This window comes from Melospiza georgiana, chromosome Z, assembly GCF_028018845.1.
Source record: "Melospiza georgiana isolate bMelGeo1 chromosome Z, bMelGeo1.pri, whole genome shotgun sequence".
Lineage (NCBI taxonomy): Eukaryota > Metazoa > Chordata > Aves > Passeriformes > Passerellidae > Melospiza > Melospiza georgiana.
In genome coordinates, this window is record NC_080465.1 from 22651146 (window position 1) to 22673164 (window position 22019).

The 22019-nt window shown below is 45.6% G+C and overlaps 1 protein-coding gene across 2 annotated transcripts in view; it reads right to left on the reverse strand.

Annotated features, from left to right (window-relative positions):
* Positions 1–22019, reverse strand: part of PSD3 (pleckstrin and Sec7 domain containing 3) — a 107917-nt gene that overhangs the window by 58279 nt on the left and 27619 nt on the right. For both annotated transcript variants that reach the window (XM_058043560.1, XM_058043561.1), the window contains 3 exons: positions 21513–21893; positions 8373–8579; positions 8187–8267 (listed from right to left, as the gene is read on the reverse strand). In XM_058043560.1, the coding sequence (XP_057899543.1) occupies positions 8187–8267; positions 8373–8579; positions 21513–21893 (669 nt within the window). The remainder of the gene's footprint in view (positions 1–8186; positions 8268–8372; positions 8580–21512; positions 21894–22019) is intronic.

Below are 22019 nucleotides of genomic sequence, written 5' to 3' on the forward strand. Positions count from 1 at the left end.
TTTTTAAACATCCCATTAGACGGAAACTAACACCAGATCTGAGAGGAATGGAATATATTGCTGGGACATTCACATTATCTAGTCTGGATGCACAAACTTCAATTTTTTTCTATGTGATGTAAGGTCAGAGACAAGCTGTACTTGCAACAATCTCACACCCACACAGAGTGTGATATGCATGGTAATAACTTAATTTAACATGTAATGTATTGCGAATAATCCAGTTCACAAGTAGATATAAGTGAATCTTGACAGGGTTTCTCTGTCCTTCCTACTTTGTCCTCCTGTCCTGGTCCTGGCCAGGACAGAGTTAATTTTTAATATAAGGGCTGATGTTACTTCTGATCCTCCTGAAGGGACCTCCAGCTCATATTTACAAGAAGTGAACAGCATGTACTATTACTAGAACTACAGAGGCCCCAGCCAGGCAGAAGAAAGGGCCATTCAGATCTACTGGACTATGTGGATCCAGGGCTCTGGCACATCAGACACCCAAGAGTGTAAGGCTTTAGCTCACACCGGCACATGATGTACTCAGATGCCACCAAGATACGTGGGGACAGAATCCATCTCTCTCTGGGGTGCCAAGGGGACCCCAACAGCTGCCTGCCCTGGAAGGTGGAGAGAGCATGACTGGAAATGAATGGCAAAAACACCCCACTGGGACTGGCCCAGAGGCCCTGCGCATCTTTAGCACAGATTACACCAAAAGAGGGTATTTCAAGGACCCAAAAAGGCATTGTGAGGATCTATGGGATGGATAGCTGCTCTGGAGACAGAGGAAATGAGACAGCTGAATACCTTGCCTGGTCTCTCAGAGGACATCTCTGAGGGTTGAAGAACAGCAGATACAATCACTACACATGGCTACTGCACCAACACTACACCACCTGGGACTCTGTGACCCCCATCCATGAGATGATCTGTGAACAGGAGAGCCAGCCAGGGAGAGGTCAGCAAGCCTTGTTAACCCTTTAACAGTCCTATATGGTCACTGTGTTAGCCCAGGGACCAACAGATTATCATGGCCTGAATGAAGTCACACCAGCACTGAGTGCCACTGTGCCCAACATGCTGGGACTTCAGTATGACCTGGAGTCCAAAGCAGTGAGGTGGTGCCACCAACACTGCTATCATGCTCTTCTCCATTCCTTTAGCAGCAGGGTGCAGGCCTCAGTTTTTTACCCGGAGGGGTGTGACATACACCTGGAACTGACTTCCCCAAGGGTGGAAACAGAACCCCATTAATTATCCTGGACTAATCCAGACTGCACTGGAAAAGGATGTGAGGAAAAAATATATTGACAGAAAAAAAAATATCCTGACAACATGATCATGCAGGGCAACACAGCAAGAATTTTCAAGAAAGGGGAGAAGACAACACAAATCCTCCTGAAGGCTGGTTTTGCCACACAGCAAAGTAAGATCAAGGGACCTGCCCAGAAAACTCAGTTTTTAGGAGTAAAACGGCAATATGGACGCCATCAGATTCCAATGGACATGGTCATTGGAACAGCAGCTATGTCCCCACAACCATCAAGAATGAAACACAGGTTTTTCTGTGTTTCCTGTCAGGCACTGTAGGTTTTTGAAGGATGCATATTTCAGATTACAGACAGATTTTAAAACCTCTCTGTCAAGTGATACCAAAGAAGAATGATTTCAAGCAGGGTCCTGAACAATAATAAGATTTTGAACAAATTAAACAGGAGATTGCTCATGCAGTAGCCAGTCAGGACACTACAAGATGTAAAAAATATGCTCCACAGTACAGCTGGGAAGAGTGGTCCTTCCGGGAATCGCTGGCAAAAGGGTACATGTGGAGATTCGAAAACAACCCCTGGTGTTCTGGAGTTAGGAATTCAAACATTCCAACATACAAAGGATCTGAGACCAGCTACAACCCCACTGAAGCAGAGACACTGGTGACTTATGAAGGGGTCAGAGCTGCCTCAGAAGTGACTGACACCAAAGCACAGCCCCTCCTGGTGCCCCAGCTGCCAGCGCTAGGCTGGATATTCAAAGAGAAAGTCCCTGCAACACATCATGCCACTGTGGAGTAACTGGATTACTCTGACCACACAGCAAGCTTGAACAGGAAACTCCAATCACCCAGGGATCTTGGAAGTCATCACTAATTGGCCTAAAGCTGAAAATTTCAGACTACCATCATCATCATCAGAGGAGAAGATGACACATGCTGTGGAGGCCCCACCATACAATCAGCTACCTACAAATGAAAAGGAATATGATCTCTTTATTGACAGTTCCTTTTGTATCACAGGGACAAAAACAGAAAGCAGCCATAGACAGCCCTATATGACGAGTCACCGAAACTACTGAAGGATAAGGTGGATCAAATCAGGTTGCAGAGCTGAAAGCCATCCATTTGGCTTTAGGTACCACTGAACAAGAGAAACAGCCAGCAATCTACCTCTACACTGACTCGTGGATGGTGGCAAATGCTGTGCTGGGGTGGCAGGACTGACAGAAAAAGGCCAATTGGCAGTGCAGAGGGAAGCCCACCTGGGCTGATGAATCCTGGCAAGAAATCGCTGCCCTGTTAGAGAAGCTGGCTGTAGAACACCACCATGAGATGCACATGTGCCCAGGAGTGAGGCTGCTGAAGAGCATCGCAGCAATGGAGAGATGGATCAGGCCACCAAGATTAAAGCGGCTTGGGTCAATCTGCACCGGCAATGTAAGAGCCAATTATTCTGGCTCAGTGGGCTCAAGATGCCTCGGGTTATCAGAGAAGAAACACAACATTCATGTGGGCTTGTGACCAAGGGGCAGACCTGGCCATGGACCTTGCCTCTCAGTTACCATAACTGTGAAACATGCGCTGTGATGGAGCAGGCCGGGCGGGTGAGGCCTCTCTGGTACAGGGGGTACAGGTGGCTGAAACACAGATATGGGGCAGTCTGGCAAACTGGTTACATCACACTGCTGCAAACCCACCAAGGCAAGTATACAAGTGTTTACAATGGTGGAAACAACCACTGGGTGTCTGGAAATGAACCCTGTGCCTCACACCAAGGCCCAAAACACCATCCTGGGCCTTGAGATGCAACTTCTGCAGCAACATGGCACCCCAGAAAGAGCTGAGTTGGACTAATGGGACTCATTGCAAAAGGAGCCCCACAGGCACAAGGGCCAGAGAGCACAGGATTGAGTGGGTCTAACATACTAACATATTGCCTATTATGCACCAACCTCTGAGAAAACTGAACACCACAATGGACTGTTAAAAATGACATTGAAAGCAATGGGTGGCGCCTTCTAACATGGATCTGCATTTAGCAAAGGCCACCTTGTTAGTCAATACAAGAGGCTCTACCAATCAAGATGGTCCTGCCCAGTCAAAACTACTATGCACTGTAGCAGGGGATGAAGACCCTGGTATGAAGGTGGTATGAGGGAGAAATGTGATAGGGAACATGGTCGGGATTGGTCCCACCCTTCTGCAAAGGCAAATCCATGCATGGGATTGGTTTTGCTCAAGCACCTGATGGCACTTGATGGGTAATGTAGAGGGACAGGGAAGCATGAGGTGTACCCCAAGGGGATTCAATTTTGGAGTGAGAACGGTCTGTAATGTTCAACTGTACAATATTGTTTACTGAATGGCACTGCCTCTGTATGCCGTAACTACTGTGGAGAATGAATATGGGCTGTTCCAGATATACCAGTCATGAGCTCCTGATGCAGACTGCAACCAGGTGAAAGCAGGCAGCCCTCCTGCCTTGGAAGACATCTAGAACAGACAGAACTCACAGTCATGGACTAAATGAACTCAAAAGACATCTTGAAAGGACAGCCACTGACTATGGAAATGATACTCACGCTTGCATTTACACACATACACACGCACACACACACACACACACACACACACATGTAGCTGGGAGGTGTAGGGCCTGGACATGATATAGATGGTAGCATAAGGGATGGAAAACATACTGATTCTGGCCAGGACAGTCAATTTTTGCAGTAGCCAGAAGGAGCATGCCTAGGAGCCTGATGTTTCTCTATACAACCTCAGGTACAGGTCGTAGGGGTGAGGCGTGTCTTCTGGTCTTCTGGTCAGGTAAGGGGTTGGAGCAGTCAGGGTATTGCTGGTTTCCACATGGTGAGGGCCTGCATGTGAATCATTCAGCTCTCTTGTACACTCTGTTATTAATATTGTTGCTGTTACCCTTCATCTTCTTGTTTCATTTACTGTTTCCAGTAAATTGTTGTTATCTCAATCCTTGATCTTTGTCTTTTGTGCCTCCAGCTCTCCTCCCCATAGAGAGGAGATGCCCCATAGAAGGGGGAGGGGAGCAAGTGGTGCATGTTTTGGAGTGTTTCAGCGGGAACATTAAATACTGTTCCTAAATTCACAACAGCTCCTAAGGCAAATTTTGAGAATTACCGTCTTTCTGTCTCCTATCCCAGTCTGGGCTCTTTCCAGCAACACTCCCTGCCCATGCCAGGTACCACTGACCTACACCTTCTCCTCCTCTGCAGCACATTTACCCCCTTGGAAGCTAACTTAATATTTGTCAATAAACAAGGCAGTTTCCTCACTCTCAGAGCACAATGCAATACCAAGGGCCACAGGGATGAGTTTCTGCCCTCCAGAGAACACAGAATACACTGAGCTAGAAGGCACCCAACAAGGATCATTAAGTCCAACTCCTGGCTCTGCACAGAACACCCCTAAGAATCACACCATGTGCTTCAGAGTGTTGTCCAACCACTTCCTAAACTCTGTCAGGCTTGGTGCTGTGACCACTTCCTTGGGGAGCCCATTCCAGTGCCCAATTACCTGCTGTGCAAAGAACCTCTCTCTAATGTCCAGCCTAAGCATCCCCTGACACAACTTTAGGCCATTCCCTTGCATCCTGTCACAGGTCACCACAGAGAGGAGATCAGTGCAAGCCCCACCTCTTCAACTTGTGAGAAAGTTGTAGACTGCAATAAAGTCTCCCTTCAGTCTCCTCCAGGCTGAACAAACCAAGGAACCTCATCCACTTCTTTGGCATTCTCTCCAGGCCCTTCACCATCTTTGTAGCCCTTTTCTGGATACCTTCCGGTAGCTTTGTATCTTTCTTATATTGAAAGGACCAGAACTGCCCCCAGCACTCGAGGTGAGGCTGCCTTAGTGCAGATCAGAGCAGGACAATCCCCTCTCTTGCCTGGCTGCTGATGCTGTGCCTGATGCACCCCAGGCAGAGCTGGCCCTCCTGGCTGCCAGGGCACTGCTCACTCATATTCAACCTGCCCTCCATAAGGACTCCCTAGTCCTTTTCCACTGTGCTGCTCTCCAGCACCTCATTTCCCAGTCTATCCCAGGTGCAGAATCCAGCACTTGCCCTTGTTAAATTTCACACAGTTCATAGTTCCCCAGACCCATTGTTCATCAAAGTCTCCCTGCAGGACCTCACTTCCTCTGAGGGAGTCAGTGGCTCCTCCCAGTTTAGTATCATCAATCTTACCTATTATATGTTCAAGTCCTGTGCCCAAGTAATTTATGAAGATGTTGAAGAGCACAGGGCTAAGGATGAAGCCCTGTGGAACCCCACCAGTGACAGGTCACACCAGTCTGATGTCACCCCATTCACTACAGCCCTTTGTGCCTGACCCCTGAGCCAGCTGCTCACCCACCACATGATGTGTTTATCCAGCTGTGGGCTGGACATTTTCTCCAGAAGGGTCCTGAGAGAGACAGTATCAAAAGCTTTACAGAAATCCAAAAAGATCACATCAACTGGCTTCCCTCGATCATCTAAGTGGGTCACCTTGTCTCAGAAGGAAATTTGGTTGGATAAGCAGGACTTTTTCCTCATGAAGCTGTGGTGGTTGTCACCAATCACTGCATTGTCTTTCAAGTATTTTTCAATACCTCCTAGAATAATTTTCTGCATTATTTTACCAGGCACTGAACTGAGACTGACAGGCCTATAGTTTCCAGGGTCAACCTTCTTGCCCTTAGACAAGTTAGACAGTTAGACAGTTTCCACTCAACTGGGATCTCTTCAGATGCCCAAAACCATTCCAAAATCATTAAGAGAGACGTCACAATGACATCAACCAGCTCTTTGAGTATTTCTGGATAAATCCCATGTGGCCCCATAGACTCATGAGAATCCAGATGAGGCAACAGATCCCACACAAGTTCAGGATCAGGTGGGAGTTTATCATTCTCACAGCCATGGTCCCTCAATACACTGAGCCATTCTGCATTGCCCTTCTCTATTGACTTATTAAAAAAAAAAATCTTTGTTGTCCCACACAAGTACTGGCAATGTTAAACTCCATCTGAACTTTGTTAGCTGGAATTTTCTCTCTACAGTGGTGGGCAGCAAATTTGTATTCTTCCCATGTCACCTGACCCTTCTCCCATTGGATGAACACCTTCATTTTGTTAAGTCCAGAAGATTCCTGGTCATTCAAATTAGCCTTCTGCCTTGTCTTGATTTGCCTGCCCCTGTGCCCTTAGGAGGTAGTGACCAGTACTGAACCCAGCACCTTCAGAAGCATTTTCCCACGGAACCTTACTAACTAGTTTCCTGAGCAGCCTTAAGTCTGCTCTCCCCATGTCCAGGGCTGGACTCCAGAATGCACACTGAGAGGAGCCAGAGCAGCACCTCATTCCCTCCTGTCATCCTGCAGAGGCTGCAAGAGATGTACTCAGGAGGTGCATGGGCAACATGAATCCAGGGAGTGGACAGTGAAGGAGCAACCTTTCCCAGGTCTCACACCTGTCTGCTGCAAAGACTGATGCTGCAAAACGCCCTCCCATAGCTGGGAGGTAGCACAGATCACAGCAGCTGCCCCCAAAATGCTCAATAAACCACAGCTTATCAATGGCCAACAACAACAGCACTGTTTCCCCTCTCACTCTGCCAAGCATGAGGTAGCATGCCTCAGTTTCCTAAGGCTTTGGAACGATTCTTTGTCCCCAGCTGCTGTGGCATGCTTAGGGCATGTAGGTGGCAATTACTGTAGCTACTTTTGAAACCTCAACAACCCCTTGACTTGTTTAAGTCCTACATGAGCCTGGGCACATTTCAGAGAAAGTCCTAACTACTAATATTAACAGGAGATCTACAGGGAGCAGAGGCTTCCTAAATATGTGCCACAAAGCAATTATGTGCTGGATTTCACAATTTAAGAGAAGGGTATATTTAGCATCACGCTTCAGGGGGGCTGAAACCTGGAACAGAGCAACAGACCTCCCACTGCCCAGCAGCTCCCACCCCACGCTGAGCGGGTGCTCCAGCTTGGCTCCACTCCCCCTGCCTCAGGACCAGGTGGTTCGTGTTTGTGCAGGCATGTTCCATTTCCACTGCCTTCAGCAGGCAGGACTTGGTGGGTGCCTTTGATCTGCTATGGTCTCATGGCATCAGATCCCCAGAAATGCATTTGCTAAGGGGCTCAGCATATCTTCTAGATTTTCATTAGAAAAAAAATCCCCCTTAAGTAACCTCAGTCAAATGAGTTAAACTCATTTAAATCCCCTTAAACACCAGAACACCAGCAACTCGGCTAACAGGCTGCTGCTACATAAACTTGGTGGTTTGACTTCTGAAAAAAAAACACTGAAAATAAAAATTGTTGAGGTCTGATTCAAGCGTAAAAAGCAAAGAAAATGGAAGGGCTGAGTCTTCAAACACCCATGCCAACAGTTACCAAACTCACTACAGCTTTTTCCACGTAGAAGCTTTTACTATTCTGCACATTCTTGGATTCCTCAGGGAGACACAGAGAGGGGAGCTGCCAAACCACACCAAACCCTGCTCTTAGTGCACTGCAACAAAGTGGGGTAAGCTTCAAAGGCATCAGCCAGAGAGTCTGTGCAGATCAGCTGCAAGCAACACTGTAATTTCTCACTAGCATCTGGCAGACTACAAGTCCCCTGTTTTGCCAGTGACTGGAAACTTTTCTCCAGCATCTCAAGGACCATCCCTAGACAGGTTCACCCAAATATTTCCCCCTCCATGTGGCCACCACTCCAATAGCAATAAAGTAGGGTAGCACACAAAGTCAAACAGAAGAGAGAGCTCTGCCCCCAAAATACATCACAGTCCTCTCTTCATCTTCTTACATACGAAAAGGACAATAATGTAAATCAGGACAACACTGCAAACAGCACTGTTACTAAAATAAGAATGTGAAGTCCATAAATGGAATTGTACCTGAGTGAACAGTCCAGCGTCATATCTGTGAAGTCAAAAAATTTAAGATATTCTTCGGCCACAAGCTTGCTGAATTCATTGCTAAAGAAAAGCGAAGAAATACGTAAAGGTTATCATACAAGAGTGAACCCCTCCAGAACACATCAATAAGAATGTGGCCAAGCATGTACTCATATCAGCACATACTTTTTACCCAAATGTTTTGCCACATCAGAGCGTTTGAATCTGTCCAGATGGTAGAGGCGCTTAGCCAGGCGCCTGGCTGCTTCCAAATTGCTGCGGCTGCCATTGCTGAGGTCGTGGACAAGGGCTCCAGTGGCATCTTTCTCCTGAAGTTCACTGCTCCCCATCGCTGCACTGGAGTCTAACACCACATTCTGTAGGTCAAGATTGCTGTGAGATTAAAAGAATATGGAAAGAAGAAAAATAAGATAACATTAGAGTTTCCTTTTAGAACCGCAGGCAATTAATTGTACAGAGGCAAGATGACACAATGTAACAAAATCCACTTAATTGAAGAAGCAGTGTCGAACAGGGACATTTACTTAGCAGTCAGCAAAAGCTAAGGGTTTTTAACAAACAGCCAAACAGCCCAAACAACATGGACTTTCCTTCTGACTGTGCTAAGTATCCTCAACTTGGGCTCACTTCAGAGATAGCTCTTTGCTATTATCAGCCTACAACTGCAACTGCACCAATGCTAGTTGCATTAGTATTTTTTAACACAATTGCCTGCTTGGCTTGAAGAGGCCTCTTTAAAAGCAGGAAATTAACCATTTTCCAGGAGAAATGTAGTGATTGAGCTAGGATGATCAGTTACTCCAAGCTGAGTCAGAACAAGTCCCTTCCTTATTCTTCCCCAGTTGTCCTGGAAACAACCCAATTCCTTAAATCTAAAATAATACCACCAGAACTCTCAGCGGCTTCTGTGTCACCCATGAGCAGCGGACATCCCATGGGAAGGCACTGCTAGAAAAAGCAGGACGCAGAGCAAGGAAACCAGTTTGGATTATGAGACACAAACCACCCATGCCATCCTGGTGAACTCCTTGCTTCCCTCCTGCTCCCTCATGGTGGCAATTATTTCTCTCACCAGCTGCTCAAAGTCAAAATGTTTACCATGGCAATCCCAGGGCACTTCAGATAAATCATGCACTTACAGATTCCTCCCACCTCTAGTACAATAGGAGAGCTCTGGCTGAGCTGTGTGCCTGCTTTGCTTCTCCCACGAAAGAGGCAAGAGCCCGCCGCACCAAAAAGCACACCCCCACGTACACACCCCTGCACAAAGGCAGACTTTGAACTTCAGAAGAGCTTTTCTCTGGTATGAAAATTTTTACAAAATCTCAGCTCTGTGTACGTGTGTGTGTGTGTGTGTGCGTGCATTTGACAGCATTTCTATTTTTATTCCTAGATTTTTATAGTATATAGAAATTCTTTTCACTAAAATGCCATTTACACGGAGATAATGAATGATCAGCAAGGGTCATGCACAGGACAGATACAACTGGAATGAGTTAAAGATGACTTTGTACACACAGCACTTTAAACAACATACCACAGCTTCACATACCACTGTAATTTTCAGACTTGACAAGCCATGGTTAAAACAACTGATCTCTGTGTTCCAGTAACAATTGTCTAGCCACTTATTCAAATGTCTGCTAGCCACTCATTAATTCCTCAAAGACGAGATTTAATATAAGGTGAGTTAAAAAGAAAAAAATTAGGTATTCTGCATGCCACAAATCGTCACCTACTTCCTCATCTCACTTCTCATGCATGGTTTAAGAGAAGGACATGTACAGAACAGAGATTTGCCCATTTTACCTCTGTTTCCATCCTTTCAGTACTTCTACAACATCAGAAATATCACATATTCACCCTGTGGGTACAACTTCTTTATCAAGTATCTGGGGAAAACAGAAATCTAACCAGTTCCTGCAAGAACTGGGGATTTGCAATTATTTCAGTGTAAATAAAATGGTGCTATAACAAAAGGGAGTCAGTCTCAACACTTAGTAGGAAATAAATACTGCGAATACAATTCCAACAACACTGGCCATCAGTTATCCTAGGAAAGAAAAAAAGCCCCTCCTGATATCATTGTTGTGGAAAATGCCTCCTCAGCCCTATCCAAAGACACTAGCAAATGTCTGAAATTCTCTGAATTTGGCCTATAACAAACTTGTGAACAAAGCAAATGACAGAGTACCCTGACACAAGCCCAGAGCAACACTTTGTCCATTCAAATCAGGCATGACTCATTCCAACCTCCCATCTCTAACAATTGTCAAGAGCAAGGCATACCCAGGTGAGGTAACAAATCTGCAGAGTCTTTAATGTAAAAACGCTGCTTCAAAAGCCATGCCAATTCACAGAGCCTCACCTCACTATATATCACAGTCCTCTTTCACCACTGCTCTTTATTAAAGGTAGTATTTATAGCACTGAAAGATGGCCAAAGCTGACAAGAAACATCTGTACCCTGCTAGCAACTAGTGCACTACGAGATTCAACATTACCACAAACCACCAAAAGTTTAGAAAGAAAGGAAGCGCCAGCATCTGCCACTTAGTGAAATTAACAGTACAGCAGCTCCCAACTTCTGCTTTGCCTCTCGGAATCATGGCTGGGATGTGAAGGAGGAACACCCAGCAAGAGGGAGGGTGTGCTCTTTCCCCTGTTTGCCAAAACTAGTCAACAGGGCTGCATAAGAAAAACTATTTTCCAACTTCTCCATTCTAAAGCTCCACACTGACTGAGGGTGCCCATACACGCATTGAAGAATAAGGGATACTTCCTTCTGCAATTCTAGTAGTTAATTCTGACAGTTGATTAACTCATTACTTAGTACAAGGTAAATACTTTTTGTAGTGCAAGAAGTTAAGTACTAAGCGAGTACTTTTTGTACTCACAAAGTACAAGTACAAAAAGGCTGTCAGATACAGGCTGTCTGTAACATAAGCCTTTTGTTCAGAGGAAATGACAGATTCTTAGCAGTAAAGTGAGACTTCGGTTCTCAAGTGGCTTTAGGTAGTTTCAAGAGAGTCAGCGCTCATGTCACTGAGGACTTAGGAAATGCAGATGACCTGTGCATGACTACTGTGCAAGATGCCTTCAGAGCAGGACATTTTAGCAGGGTACAAGTGGTATATACTCAGGAAAAGGCTGACGTCTCTTCTTACTTTCAGCGGTTTCCAGGTCCATCATTTTCCCTTCGTACCTCAGTTTACTAATCTGCTGAACTCAATAATGCTTGCCTCCCTCTGTAAAGTGCTTATAACGAATTCTAATCAAGAGCTAAGAGCAACGAAGGCTGAAAATAGGTCTCTCTTCTGCAGTCTACAGTTTCTATACATAAGAATCCACAGCAGCATTACCATCAAAACAGTGCCAAGAAACAGCTTTGTGATGCAAAGCAAGACTGGACATGGATTTCTCATGCAGCTTTATTCTTTATCACAAAAAAATAAGAAACCTCTACTGAAAAACACAGGCTGAAAAATGCAATAGATTGTATTCCCTCTAATCCCAGATTCAAGGCTAAAAGGGATTGTAATGATGTTGCTGGTAATTGCCTCTCCAGCAATAGCTGCTGATTTTTATCTAGAGACACTTACATTAATCTCTGCTATCAGAAAACACAGAAAACAGAAGCTACAAAAGAACTCCAGACCTCTCCAGTATCACAGCACATGAGCTTTGGCCAGCAACCAGGTTTATAGACCGTGGTATTTCTGTCCCCAGCAATGCACTCCTAATGCATCCTTTCTCCTTCTGTCAAAGCATCCCCACACCCACACGGAATGCACAGAGGCTGTGACCACCATATCTAGCAGAAATTACAGGATTTCGATAAGCAGCTGTAATAAGTGCAATACTTTCTAACAGCTCTCCAACCTCACAGTTAAAACATGTAAGCTGTAGACTCTAAGCTCTGCCAGGCCTTCCAGCTTTCCTGTAATACACCGTAATTGCTAGGTATTTTATACTGTTTTCTTCACTTATTCCATTATACACCAGCTCTACAGTGATTCAGCTCCCAATGCCAAACTATCTCAATCCTGCCATACTCAGAACTCAGCACACTTGATCTGTTGGTGAATATTCTAGATTCACTTACTGCCTGCCTCTCCCATTCCAGGTCCCACCAAAACTGAAACTATACACAGTAATGTTTGAGTGAAGAATGGCTGCAACGTCCAGAAAAAACACAGCAAGACCAGTAACACAATGATAATGATACAGGCACCTCATATCTCAGTGGTCCACCCTCCCAGACAACTAAGGAGGAAACCTCAGTCTGAGTGTGAGTTTATGATGCCTTAAACCTTGGTATGCTCTTCATTTTGTAGCAAATCCATGGAGAAACAAATCTTTGCTTCATCCCAAAGAAAAAACACCTATTAGCATTTTCCTTTACGGAGTAAAGGCACTGAGCAATTGGCCCAGCTGCTAACAAAGAAGTGATGCTCAGAGTTGACACTGAGCGGCAGGGTGTGACAATTCAGCCTAAGTGCTGTCCCCATTACAGCCACTCCAGTGATCCCAGCTTGCCACTGCCTTTCACTTTTACCAGACTGATGCACACCATATGCTCTGTGGCACATGGACTCCCCTGGATGCATACGTTTCTTCCTCAAGGAACACTAATTCATCTGGAATACATGTCTGGAGGGAGTGCACTTTTGCAGGGGAGCTTGCATTAAGACAGGGCTGGAGCCTTCACAGACTTTTTGTAAATAGAGCAGGAGGGAACAGGAGGAAAACCAACTCTTTCTCTCAAATAAATGTGCATACCTTTAACATCAGCTTTACTCCAAGGCAAGCTGTGTCAGGGATTTGCCAGCAAAACACATCAGATCAAAATGCAGCAATGATTAAAAGTAAGGAAGGGTGGAGAGACATTCTGGCATATTAAAGCTAGGGCCACAACCAATGTTATTTTCAGGGGGTACAGCGTCCACTGGGGAGCCACACTGAAGCTGATAATCACCCACTGCAGGACAGTGTTGGCCCTCTTGTTTTAAATATTTTCACTCCAAGCCTTCTCCTCCCAGTTCTGAAACAGGACATCATTCCATCCATAACCATCAACTCTGTCCATGAAAAGCATGCTCTAATACTAGTTCAACAGCCTCTCAGAAGGGACAAATCAGAAACAGTCAGGTGCCTTCCTCCACTCCTCTGCTCCACCCTCTATGTCCTGCCCTGTGGAAACAAATCCCTGGTCTGCAACCCTTCAGAGAGATGTGGCTGTTCAGTGAATGATATCCTTTCACATTTCAGAGCAGACCAGATATAACCACACACAGTCTGCACTTGTTTAAAAGGACCTGAAAAGCTGTGCTTGAACAGCCCAGCTCTGAAAGGAGCAGCCCCACTGAAGAAAGTGAAGAAATCCCGGTAGCAGTGGGATGTGATGACTCAGTTCCTGCTACAAATGACCCGACCACACAAACGGGTTGGGAACTGCTGTGCTGCAGTTTTGCTGCAGCTCCAAACCAGCTTCTTCAGGGCCAAGAGAGAGTGAGCACAAAAGCACTTCAAGCAATGATTTACCTTGCCAGTTACCTTCAGCTCCAGGGCTCATCCAAGATAGGTCATAGGAAGGAGAGAAAAATAATAAAAAAATAAAAATAATGGCCTCTCCTAGCAGATGACTCAGTGTGCTATTTTACTCCAAATGGTTTAATCAGCTTTGAAGTCCTACGTATGGATTTTCTTCAAAGACATGCTTTGATGTAGATCCCCCTTTGAGGACTGACACAGCTGCACTTTGCTGCAACACAATTCAGTGGGTGTCTCACAAGCACAGCATCAATCAGGACATACAAAGCAAGGACGATGTCCATAAGCCAGAGTAACCACCAAGCATCTACTAAAAAGTACCTCAACCTTGTCACATCACAGGGAGAGGAGCAAAGTTAAAAGTAACAATCCCTATAATCCCCTATTGGTTATCGATAAAATACATATGCAAAGTCAATTTCACAGGCTGAAATGCATGCTGCTTCTCAAAAATAACCTCTTCTTTCCTGTAATAATTTGTTTCTTTCATTAAAATAATTCCTACTGATTGTAAAAAAGGGAGCTAGCGGCTAAAGCATTCAGAAAACACCATTTCTGTAGGCTTGTGTACAGCAAATGCAATTGTCATTACAAGATCACAGCATTAGAACAAGAAGTCTACCACATGCAGGGACAGGATTGCAGCCCTTCCAAGAGACAGCACGTACTTTATTACACAGACATGCTGGCCCACTGCCACCTGAAGTACAAATGTCTTGCTAAAAATACTTCAGGTTTGATTCCATTTTCACCTTAGGCTGCATACATCGCTATGGCAAGGGTCAGTGCTTGCAAAGGGACACTCGCCACATTAATGTCACCATGTCTAGAAAGTGAAAAACTGGTCCTCATCACAGGGGGTATCCAAAGGCTCCTCCCTGCAATGGATATTTCTGACATATATGCAGAGACATATAGACTGGTCTCTTGAAAGTATTAGGATTGTCCCATACGCAGAATCTGATCCACCTGCCCCAACAAAAATAAAAAACAGACCCAACAAATGCACTGCATACCTATGACCTTGCTGAGAAAACACTCAGCCCCTACACGTTTCAGGAACCCTCAGGCTCTCCCGTCAGAGCCCACCCGCTCCAGGTATCAAGAGCCACCATCCCTGTGTTCAGCACCCACATGACCCTCCTTCCCTATAATGCTCCTGCTGGGTCCTCCAGGATAGGACCAAAACTGGGAAGACATCAGAGGACTTTCCCCCCCAACCCCATGCTTGGGCTTGGTTTAACTGTTGGGAGACTGGCTCAGGAAAAGTGTATTAACCAGGGAGCTGGTCCAGCTGGTCCTCCCTGGCAGGGAGCAAAACAGACGCATAAAAATACCTGTGTTTACACCTTTCAGTTCAGACTTCCCTGCAAATGTGCAGATGAAGCACTTGAGCACTGGCACTAGTATCACACAGGAGCTTTATACTGAAACCATGCAGCAAAATGAAACACCTGTCCTCAAAAAGAACAGTGAATAAAGAAAAAGACAACAAAGAAAAAACAACCACTAACCAACCCACAGCTCACCCAGCTGTGTTAGCAGGGAGTCTGCATGCTCTGTGTGCCCTGTTCTTCTCCACCGCTGCTCCAGCATCACATCCAAAGACATGCATGCCCCTCTACGCCGTCCTACTAGCTGCCAGCCTCCGTCTCTCCCTACCCCAGCACACACACACAGAAAGATCAGACTTAACTGGCAATAATGTGGAGAGGGTCTTGACTACCAGCCAGTTGTGGCTAATAGATGAGATGGCAAGGCTGCACTTCGGGACCAGATCAGAGCTGGCAGAGACACCTCGGTTTTGGTGAATCAAGCCTTCCTGACCTAAATGGCTTTGACTTTAATGGAGATGTGCCAACAGATGCCAGCTTAAAGGCTGAGCTGCTGACAGCTCTATACTGAGGCGCTTTGTATAGAAAACTGATCAGCTGCTCCACTTTGTTTTTTTTTTTTCTTTTTCTCTTCTGTCTCTGTCAGCTCCTGGATTTTTGTTGTGTTTGTTTTATTTTCAGAGAAGGCTGGGAACTGAAGAGGCGAAAAGTCAGCAGCCCTTTTTTTCCGTGAAACAACAGTTTATTTAGGAACAAGAAGCAGCTTTACAAACGCTCACTAAACTGCTGCTCCAAGGACCTCATTAGCCAGAGTAAAGGCAAACTCTGTAAAGCGTATCTCCAGAGCCTTGATAAAGTGATGACACTTTCCTGGAGGGAAGATCAAGGTGAACAGTGTAGCACAACATTTTAGAAGTTACTAGGCTGTGAAATAACAAGGCAAATCCTCAGCTGTAAAAATGCCAGTGGTGTCAGAAATTTACCCTATGAACTGTGCCACTTCATCTTTACCTGGATTCAACGTACACCTGTGCCAGCATACTGTGGTTAGCAGTGGCCCAACAACTGACAGGGGCATTAGCCCATGTGGCTAATGTAGAGCCCAGCAAATGAACTCCAATGCTTGCTTGCTTGCTCACCAGCTGGAGATGCATTTGATGCATTTTCTAGGACAATAACCAACATCATCCCTCTGAATAACTTTCCTTATGTTGGGCATATGATTGGCAGCAAATATGAAGTACCATGTTCTCACTGACCTATGTCTCCTAGATTCCAGAGTCTGCCATGAACTGAGGCATGTCTGAAGGTGAAAAAACATCCACTCGGAAAAACAGGGATCTCAGCAGATTTCACACTAAATGAAAAAATTCAACTGGGTCTCAAAGTGAATCCTCAAAGTGAAAAAAATTCTACTACAGCTCCATCAGAAAGACTAATAAAATGTATGTATAAAGGTTACATATTAATTCCCAAGTACTGAGTCTTGTGACCACATTGAAAAATCAAATACAAGCTACTTTGGACAAAAATACCAGCGTACAATCTGAAAACGAAAATTTTAACTGGCATGCAGGTATTCATAAACTGGGAAGAGACTTAGAGAATTGACTCGGAGAGAGGAATCAAAACTGAATTTATTTGTCAACAAAGTTTATTGTCTTAAAGAAGGAATAAGCAGAGAGCCAAGTAAGAAACTGCTGGAAATTACCTATACACAGAAGAAAAATATCCACTATGGGAACTACTACAAGAGGCCCCAACAATTGAAAGTAACCTGGTACCCATGGGAATTTCAGGCTACATTCTTGTGAATTTATTTTGAGAATTGCCAGATTGCTTTAGGGAGTTTGTTTTCTTCCCCTCTTGAATACATATGCAACTAAATTTGTGTTTGCATCTCTAGGAAAAAAAAATAACAGGACTTGCAGAATTTGCTGAGCACCAGCAGTTCTTTGAAGATGATGGCAGGTGGCAAATATTTAGCATTTTTGAGGATTAGGAGTTGCAATACAGATTTTTTATTTTCTCTCTGGATTTACAAAAAATCTTGGGCAATGTCCTGCCAACAGAAACAATACTTCCCAAGACAACAGGAAAAGGCACTTATGGCAGGAAAAAATGCCCTAAGTTTTTTGTTGCTGTTTTGTGAGCTTTTAAAAATTTATTCTGCCTCTAGCCTACAAATAGAGAGGGAATGGAAAACTGCTGTTAAGTGTGCAGTATAAGAAAACACTAAAAAGAAGTCTAGTCCATAAAGTCTGGAAGTATAGAGATCATCATAGAGATAATTTTACACTTCGCATTTAGTCACACAGATGCTTTGTCTCTGATATACATAGAAAAAATAACTCCTTTTCCCCTCAGGTATATCCTACTGCTTTGGAAAGTAAGATATACTTATTTTACCCACTCTTTATCCAAGTCACCTCACTCTGACTTGGATCACCCATTTCAACCAATTTGCAAATGATTACACCTAGTCCAGGCAACGCAAACTCAGGCTCAGTGACTTAGTAGCAGCTTGCAAACAGTTTTCCTTACTGCCTCTGAAAGACTTAACTCCCAGACAGGAAGGCTGAGCCTTGATGGCCTTAACACAGCCCACTGGCATGGGAAGGGAGGAGTACAGCACCTGGAGCATGGGTGTGGCAGTGACGACTGCATGCCTCTGTAAGGATAACGGAGAGACAAGGGCACCAAACACGCTCCAAATGCAACGTCCTTTCTGAGATTACAAAGCTTCACTACACTGGCAGCCTGCGGCTCAGCCTATTTCATGAGGATCCCATGGTGCTCACACACACAGCAAGGCTGTCGCTCAGCTCTGAAACTTCACACACTACCCCTCCTCCGTGTGTTCTCCGAACCCCCTCCTGTGGAAATTCAAGGCTACTTCAGGCTGCAGAAATTTTTTTCCCCCTCAGAGGGCTAATCACTACAAAATGACAGAATATTCTGAGTTGCAAGGGACACAAAAGGATCATCGACTCCAACTGTTAAGTGAACAGCCCACACAGAGATCAAACCCGCAACTTTGGCATTATTAGCACCACGTTCTAACCAACTGAGCTTATCTCAGAGAACTGAAAGAGAATAAACTCCACCCCAAAGACACAAAGAGTCCCAAAAGAAGGCAAGCTGCACACCCTTCTCCCTCAACCATCGCTCCTCCGCTGGCCAGGCACAAAGGGCATCTAAGCTACGCCAGGAAAGGGCTACTTGCAAAAGTAAGCCTGCCCGCTCTGCAGGAAGACCCAGGGGCTGCTGTCATCCCCCTACCCTAAGGAAGTATGGCAGGTGGCTGTCAAAGCAGGCAGGTCCATCATACAGCTCTTGCCAAGACTTACTGTTTTTAACCACGGCCAGCAGCTGACGGGGAGGACAACAGGAATGAAATCTTCAGACACCCAGGAGCTCATAGGATCTTGTAGCCTGCAAGCCTCTAATAATTTTTTTTCCTCTTTTTTTTCAGTCTGAAGGCATGTGACCGGCCCTCACATACCAGAGTTGACCCCTCCCAAAGCCAGCAATTTCCTAAGAGCAGAGAAGGATGTTACCCTCCCGCTTATTCATTACAAGGCCAGGTCATTCTTTATCCTTACGCATCAAAAGCTCACTCTCTGTGTGAGGTATACTCTGGATCCCTCCGGACAGGTGCCGAAGGAGCTATGGTGTTCAGCTACTTAAAAGGGGGGCATGACCACGGGAGCCCCGGCTCCTCTCTTCCCAACTGGCACACGGCTTTCAGTTTCCAGGTGAAAAACTACCAGCTCTGTGCTCTCAAGTCGGCCATCACCTTGTGCTCTGGGCCAGGAAGAACTGCTCGTGTTTCACACTGCTCCCCCAGTTAACTAGTGCTGGTACTTGGGAGCATGCTCCCTCCCAGCCACTTTTTTTTTATTGCCGAAATACCACGGCACAAGGCACGGCTGAGATTTTGGTTTCGGTTTTTTGCTCCCTCGGGTTGGCAGTACCGTTTCCGGAAAAGGCGAGGGGTCTCATGCTCCTTGCTGTCCGGCACTGCCACACTACCCTGCTCCCAAATCCCCAGCACCCGAAATGCCGCCGCTTCCCTTTTCACTTGCCAGTATCCACATGCCGAGGCCCCACAGCAAACCCCCCCCCCCCTCTGGGAGGGGCTTCTCCCGCCGCTCTCCTCAGGCGGGGGGCGGCGGGAGCGGGGAGCCCCGGCGGGGCCGAGCACGGCGGGCCGAGGGCTTGCCTCCCCCCGCCCTCCTCCTCAGGCAGGGCTGGACCACTGCGGAGGGTGCCCCCGCTCCTCTGCAGCGCCAGGCAGGCACTACGCGCGAGGAACTGCAGCCCCAAGCACAACCTACGGCACTGTAGGAAACGAGAGCTTCAGCAGCAGGCACAGGCAGACTTAGGTAAACCTAAATCTCGGATTGCTTCAGGCAACACAACCGCGCGTTCAAAATCCCTGAGCCGCCAGGGCTTAGGAGAGGAGGCTATTTCTGGTTCACCTGAGCATCACCATGACACACCGCCTTGACCCCTCTGCAATAAACCTCCCGCTGCCCCCAGCACGCAAACACTGCTTCTCTCCCATGAGCTCTTAACACCGTGATTCCCCACTGGCTACAACAAAGTAGTACTCACGACCTGTCAGTCGCCTGTCAGTCACCACACAACATACACGCCTGGTGCAATAAAACATGATATTGGAATACCAAAGGAGAAAGGGTGGTGTTAGCTGTGAGATTATTGTTGGGAGGATTACTCTGTTGGGCATACTCGTGGCTAGCTATCTTGCCGTGGCGGCATTCTCTACTGGCATCTACCTTAGGTGAGCCCTTGAGACTGATTCCTAAACAAACTAGGAACACTCTTTTTTTTTTTTTTCTTCTCTGTTTTTTTTTGGTTTGTTTTGTTTTGTTTTAATTGAGGAAAAAAGTATTTTAAACATCTATTGCTAGTTTATCAGTATGGCTGCAAATCTGAACTAAAATTAATTCCAAGTGAAATCCACACTAGGCAGGCACCTGATGTGACTCATCTAAGCACACCTTGTCTTTGCCATAATTTCTGTCCTGATGACCCAATGTAGGCCTTACTTGACAGTATCTTTTAAATATTAGATTCTGCAACTATAGGGTAACAGAATCAGGATCTGAATGTGTGCTTGTTCTCCCCTGTCCAGTTTTGTCAGCCTTTGGTTTTGCTGTAAGTAAGGAGCTGCAAGTCTCAGGACTGACCTCAATTTCTGGTTCCATACAGGTTATTGCAGATTAGCAGTCACTTATTGCCTATTGGCAGGCACTATGCATGCACAAGATTTAAATACCTGTCTTACTGTCTGATTGAGGGAAAAATATTTTAAACTCGTAACATCCTTCTGCCTGCTGTTTTAAGAGCAAACTGTACCTTAATCCATAAAGCTAGCAAAACTACTTCTGCTCAAAAGACTTCTTTCATTTTAGCACAAAAGAAATAAAACAGATAAAAGATCTCCCACCTTTACTCCCAGGAAAGCTCTAACTAGACTAGTTGAATCTAGTTAGAGCTAGGGAATAGTCCTAGGACTCTTAGATAACATCCTGTCTCTGGAGGATGAAGACCAGAGGCATCTTTGTCACTCACAAGATCCTTCACCACTTTGCAGGTGTGTTCATCCTCACCACTCTTAATTCAACCTCCCACTTTATCTGTGTCTGCCTTTCACTGTCCCCACTCTCTTTGACAGCACACTATAAGAGAAGTTTGCACATAGAGTGATTTTCTACAAGAGTACAGTATTTTCTGACCACTCAGCCTAGTTTTTACTTCTCACATGACTCTTTCTTTTAATAGACTTTCTCACCTCTCCTTTTACCTAAGCAAAAATTATTAACGTTTTTGCAATGCTCACTCCTCTTTCAGAAAGTGCAGAGACAAAAGAAGCAGCTAACCTGTGAAGGTGGGAGCAAAATCTCATCCCAGCAGAAGTAATGTTCTAAACTCCCACTGGCCTCAAGAGAGGAAACACTGTGACAAAAGACACATCTTTAACATCCAGATCACAAACTGCATTTGGACAACTCATTTGTGCACACAAATTGTTACCGCTCCTAAAGCTGCTGCCAATAAATTCAGGTAGGAACTGTAGCTGAACAAGGTTCATTTGTAACGATAACTAACTCCTCCAGAAACAGGTCCCAGAGATGTGATAATACCAGACAGACTTTTATCAACACATCAGCATTGCCTAATAAACCTTCATAATGTATATTTGTCACTCTTCTTATGAATGGCAGCTTTGGATGGCTCATTTCTCTCCTGCAGTCACCCTGGAAATTACTCTCTGTAGAAAAGTAGAAGTGTTAAAAGAGGCAAAATACACTCTGTGACAGTACACTGAAGCAAAGAGAGGCTGGGGAAAAATCAGCAGGCACACAGAAAGCTCACCCACTACTTTTACCTTTCCAGATGAGGGACTTCTGTGACATCTCCTTTGAAGAGTGTTTCGCCTACATCCCTTAAGCCATTGGCGATGCCTTCACCACATCCCTTCACCTCCCTGTCAGGGACATCTGTCTGCCCCACGGCTGATGTCCTATCTAAGAACTGTCCACCCTCCTTCATGCGCTGCTGGATCATGGGAGTGAGTGGCATCTCAAAGCTGAAGTAGCTATCGGGCTCCGAGTACAATGTCTCCAGAGATTCTGCACTGTAGTACAAAGACGCATTGTCTAGGATGTTTTCAAACTGTGAGCTGTACAGATCAGTGGAGACGTCAGAGTGCCTCTGCCCAAGGAAATCTTCATATCCTCCTGTGGTGGCTTCCCGCTCCTCCACCATCCTGAAAATTAACCAGAAACAGCTCATTTCAGTTTGGGGGCAAGGTTTAGACTTTGGGCAACTGTTCTCACTTTCCGCCTTTCTGAGCAGAAAGGTCAATGCAGCTTTATGCAAGAGAGGGCACTGC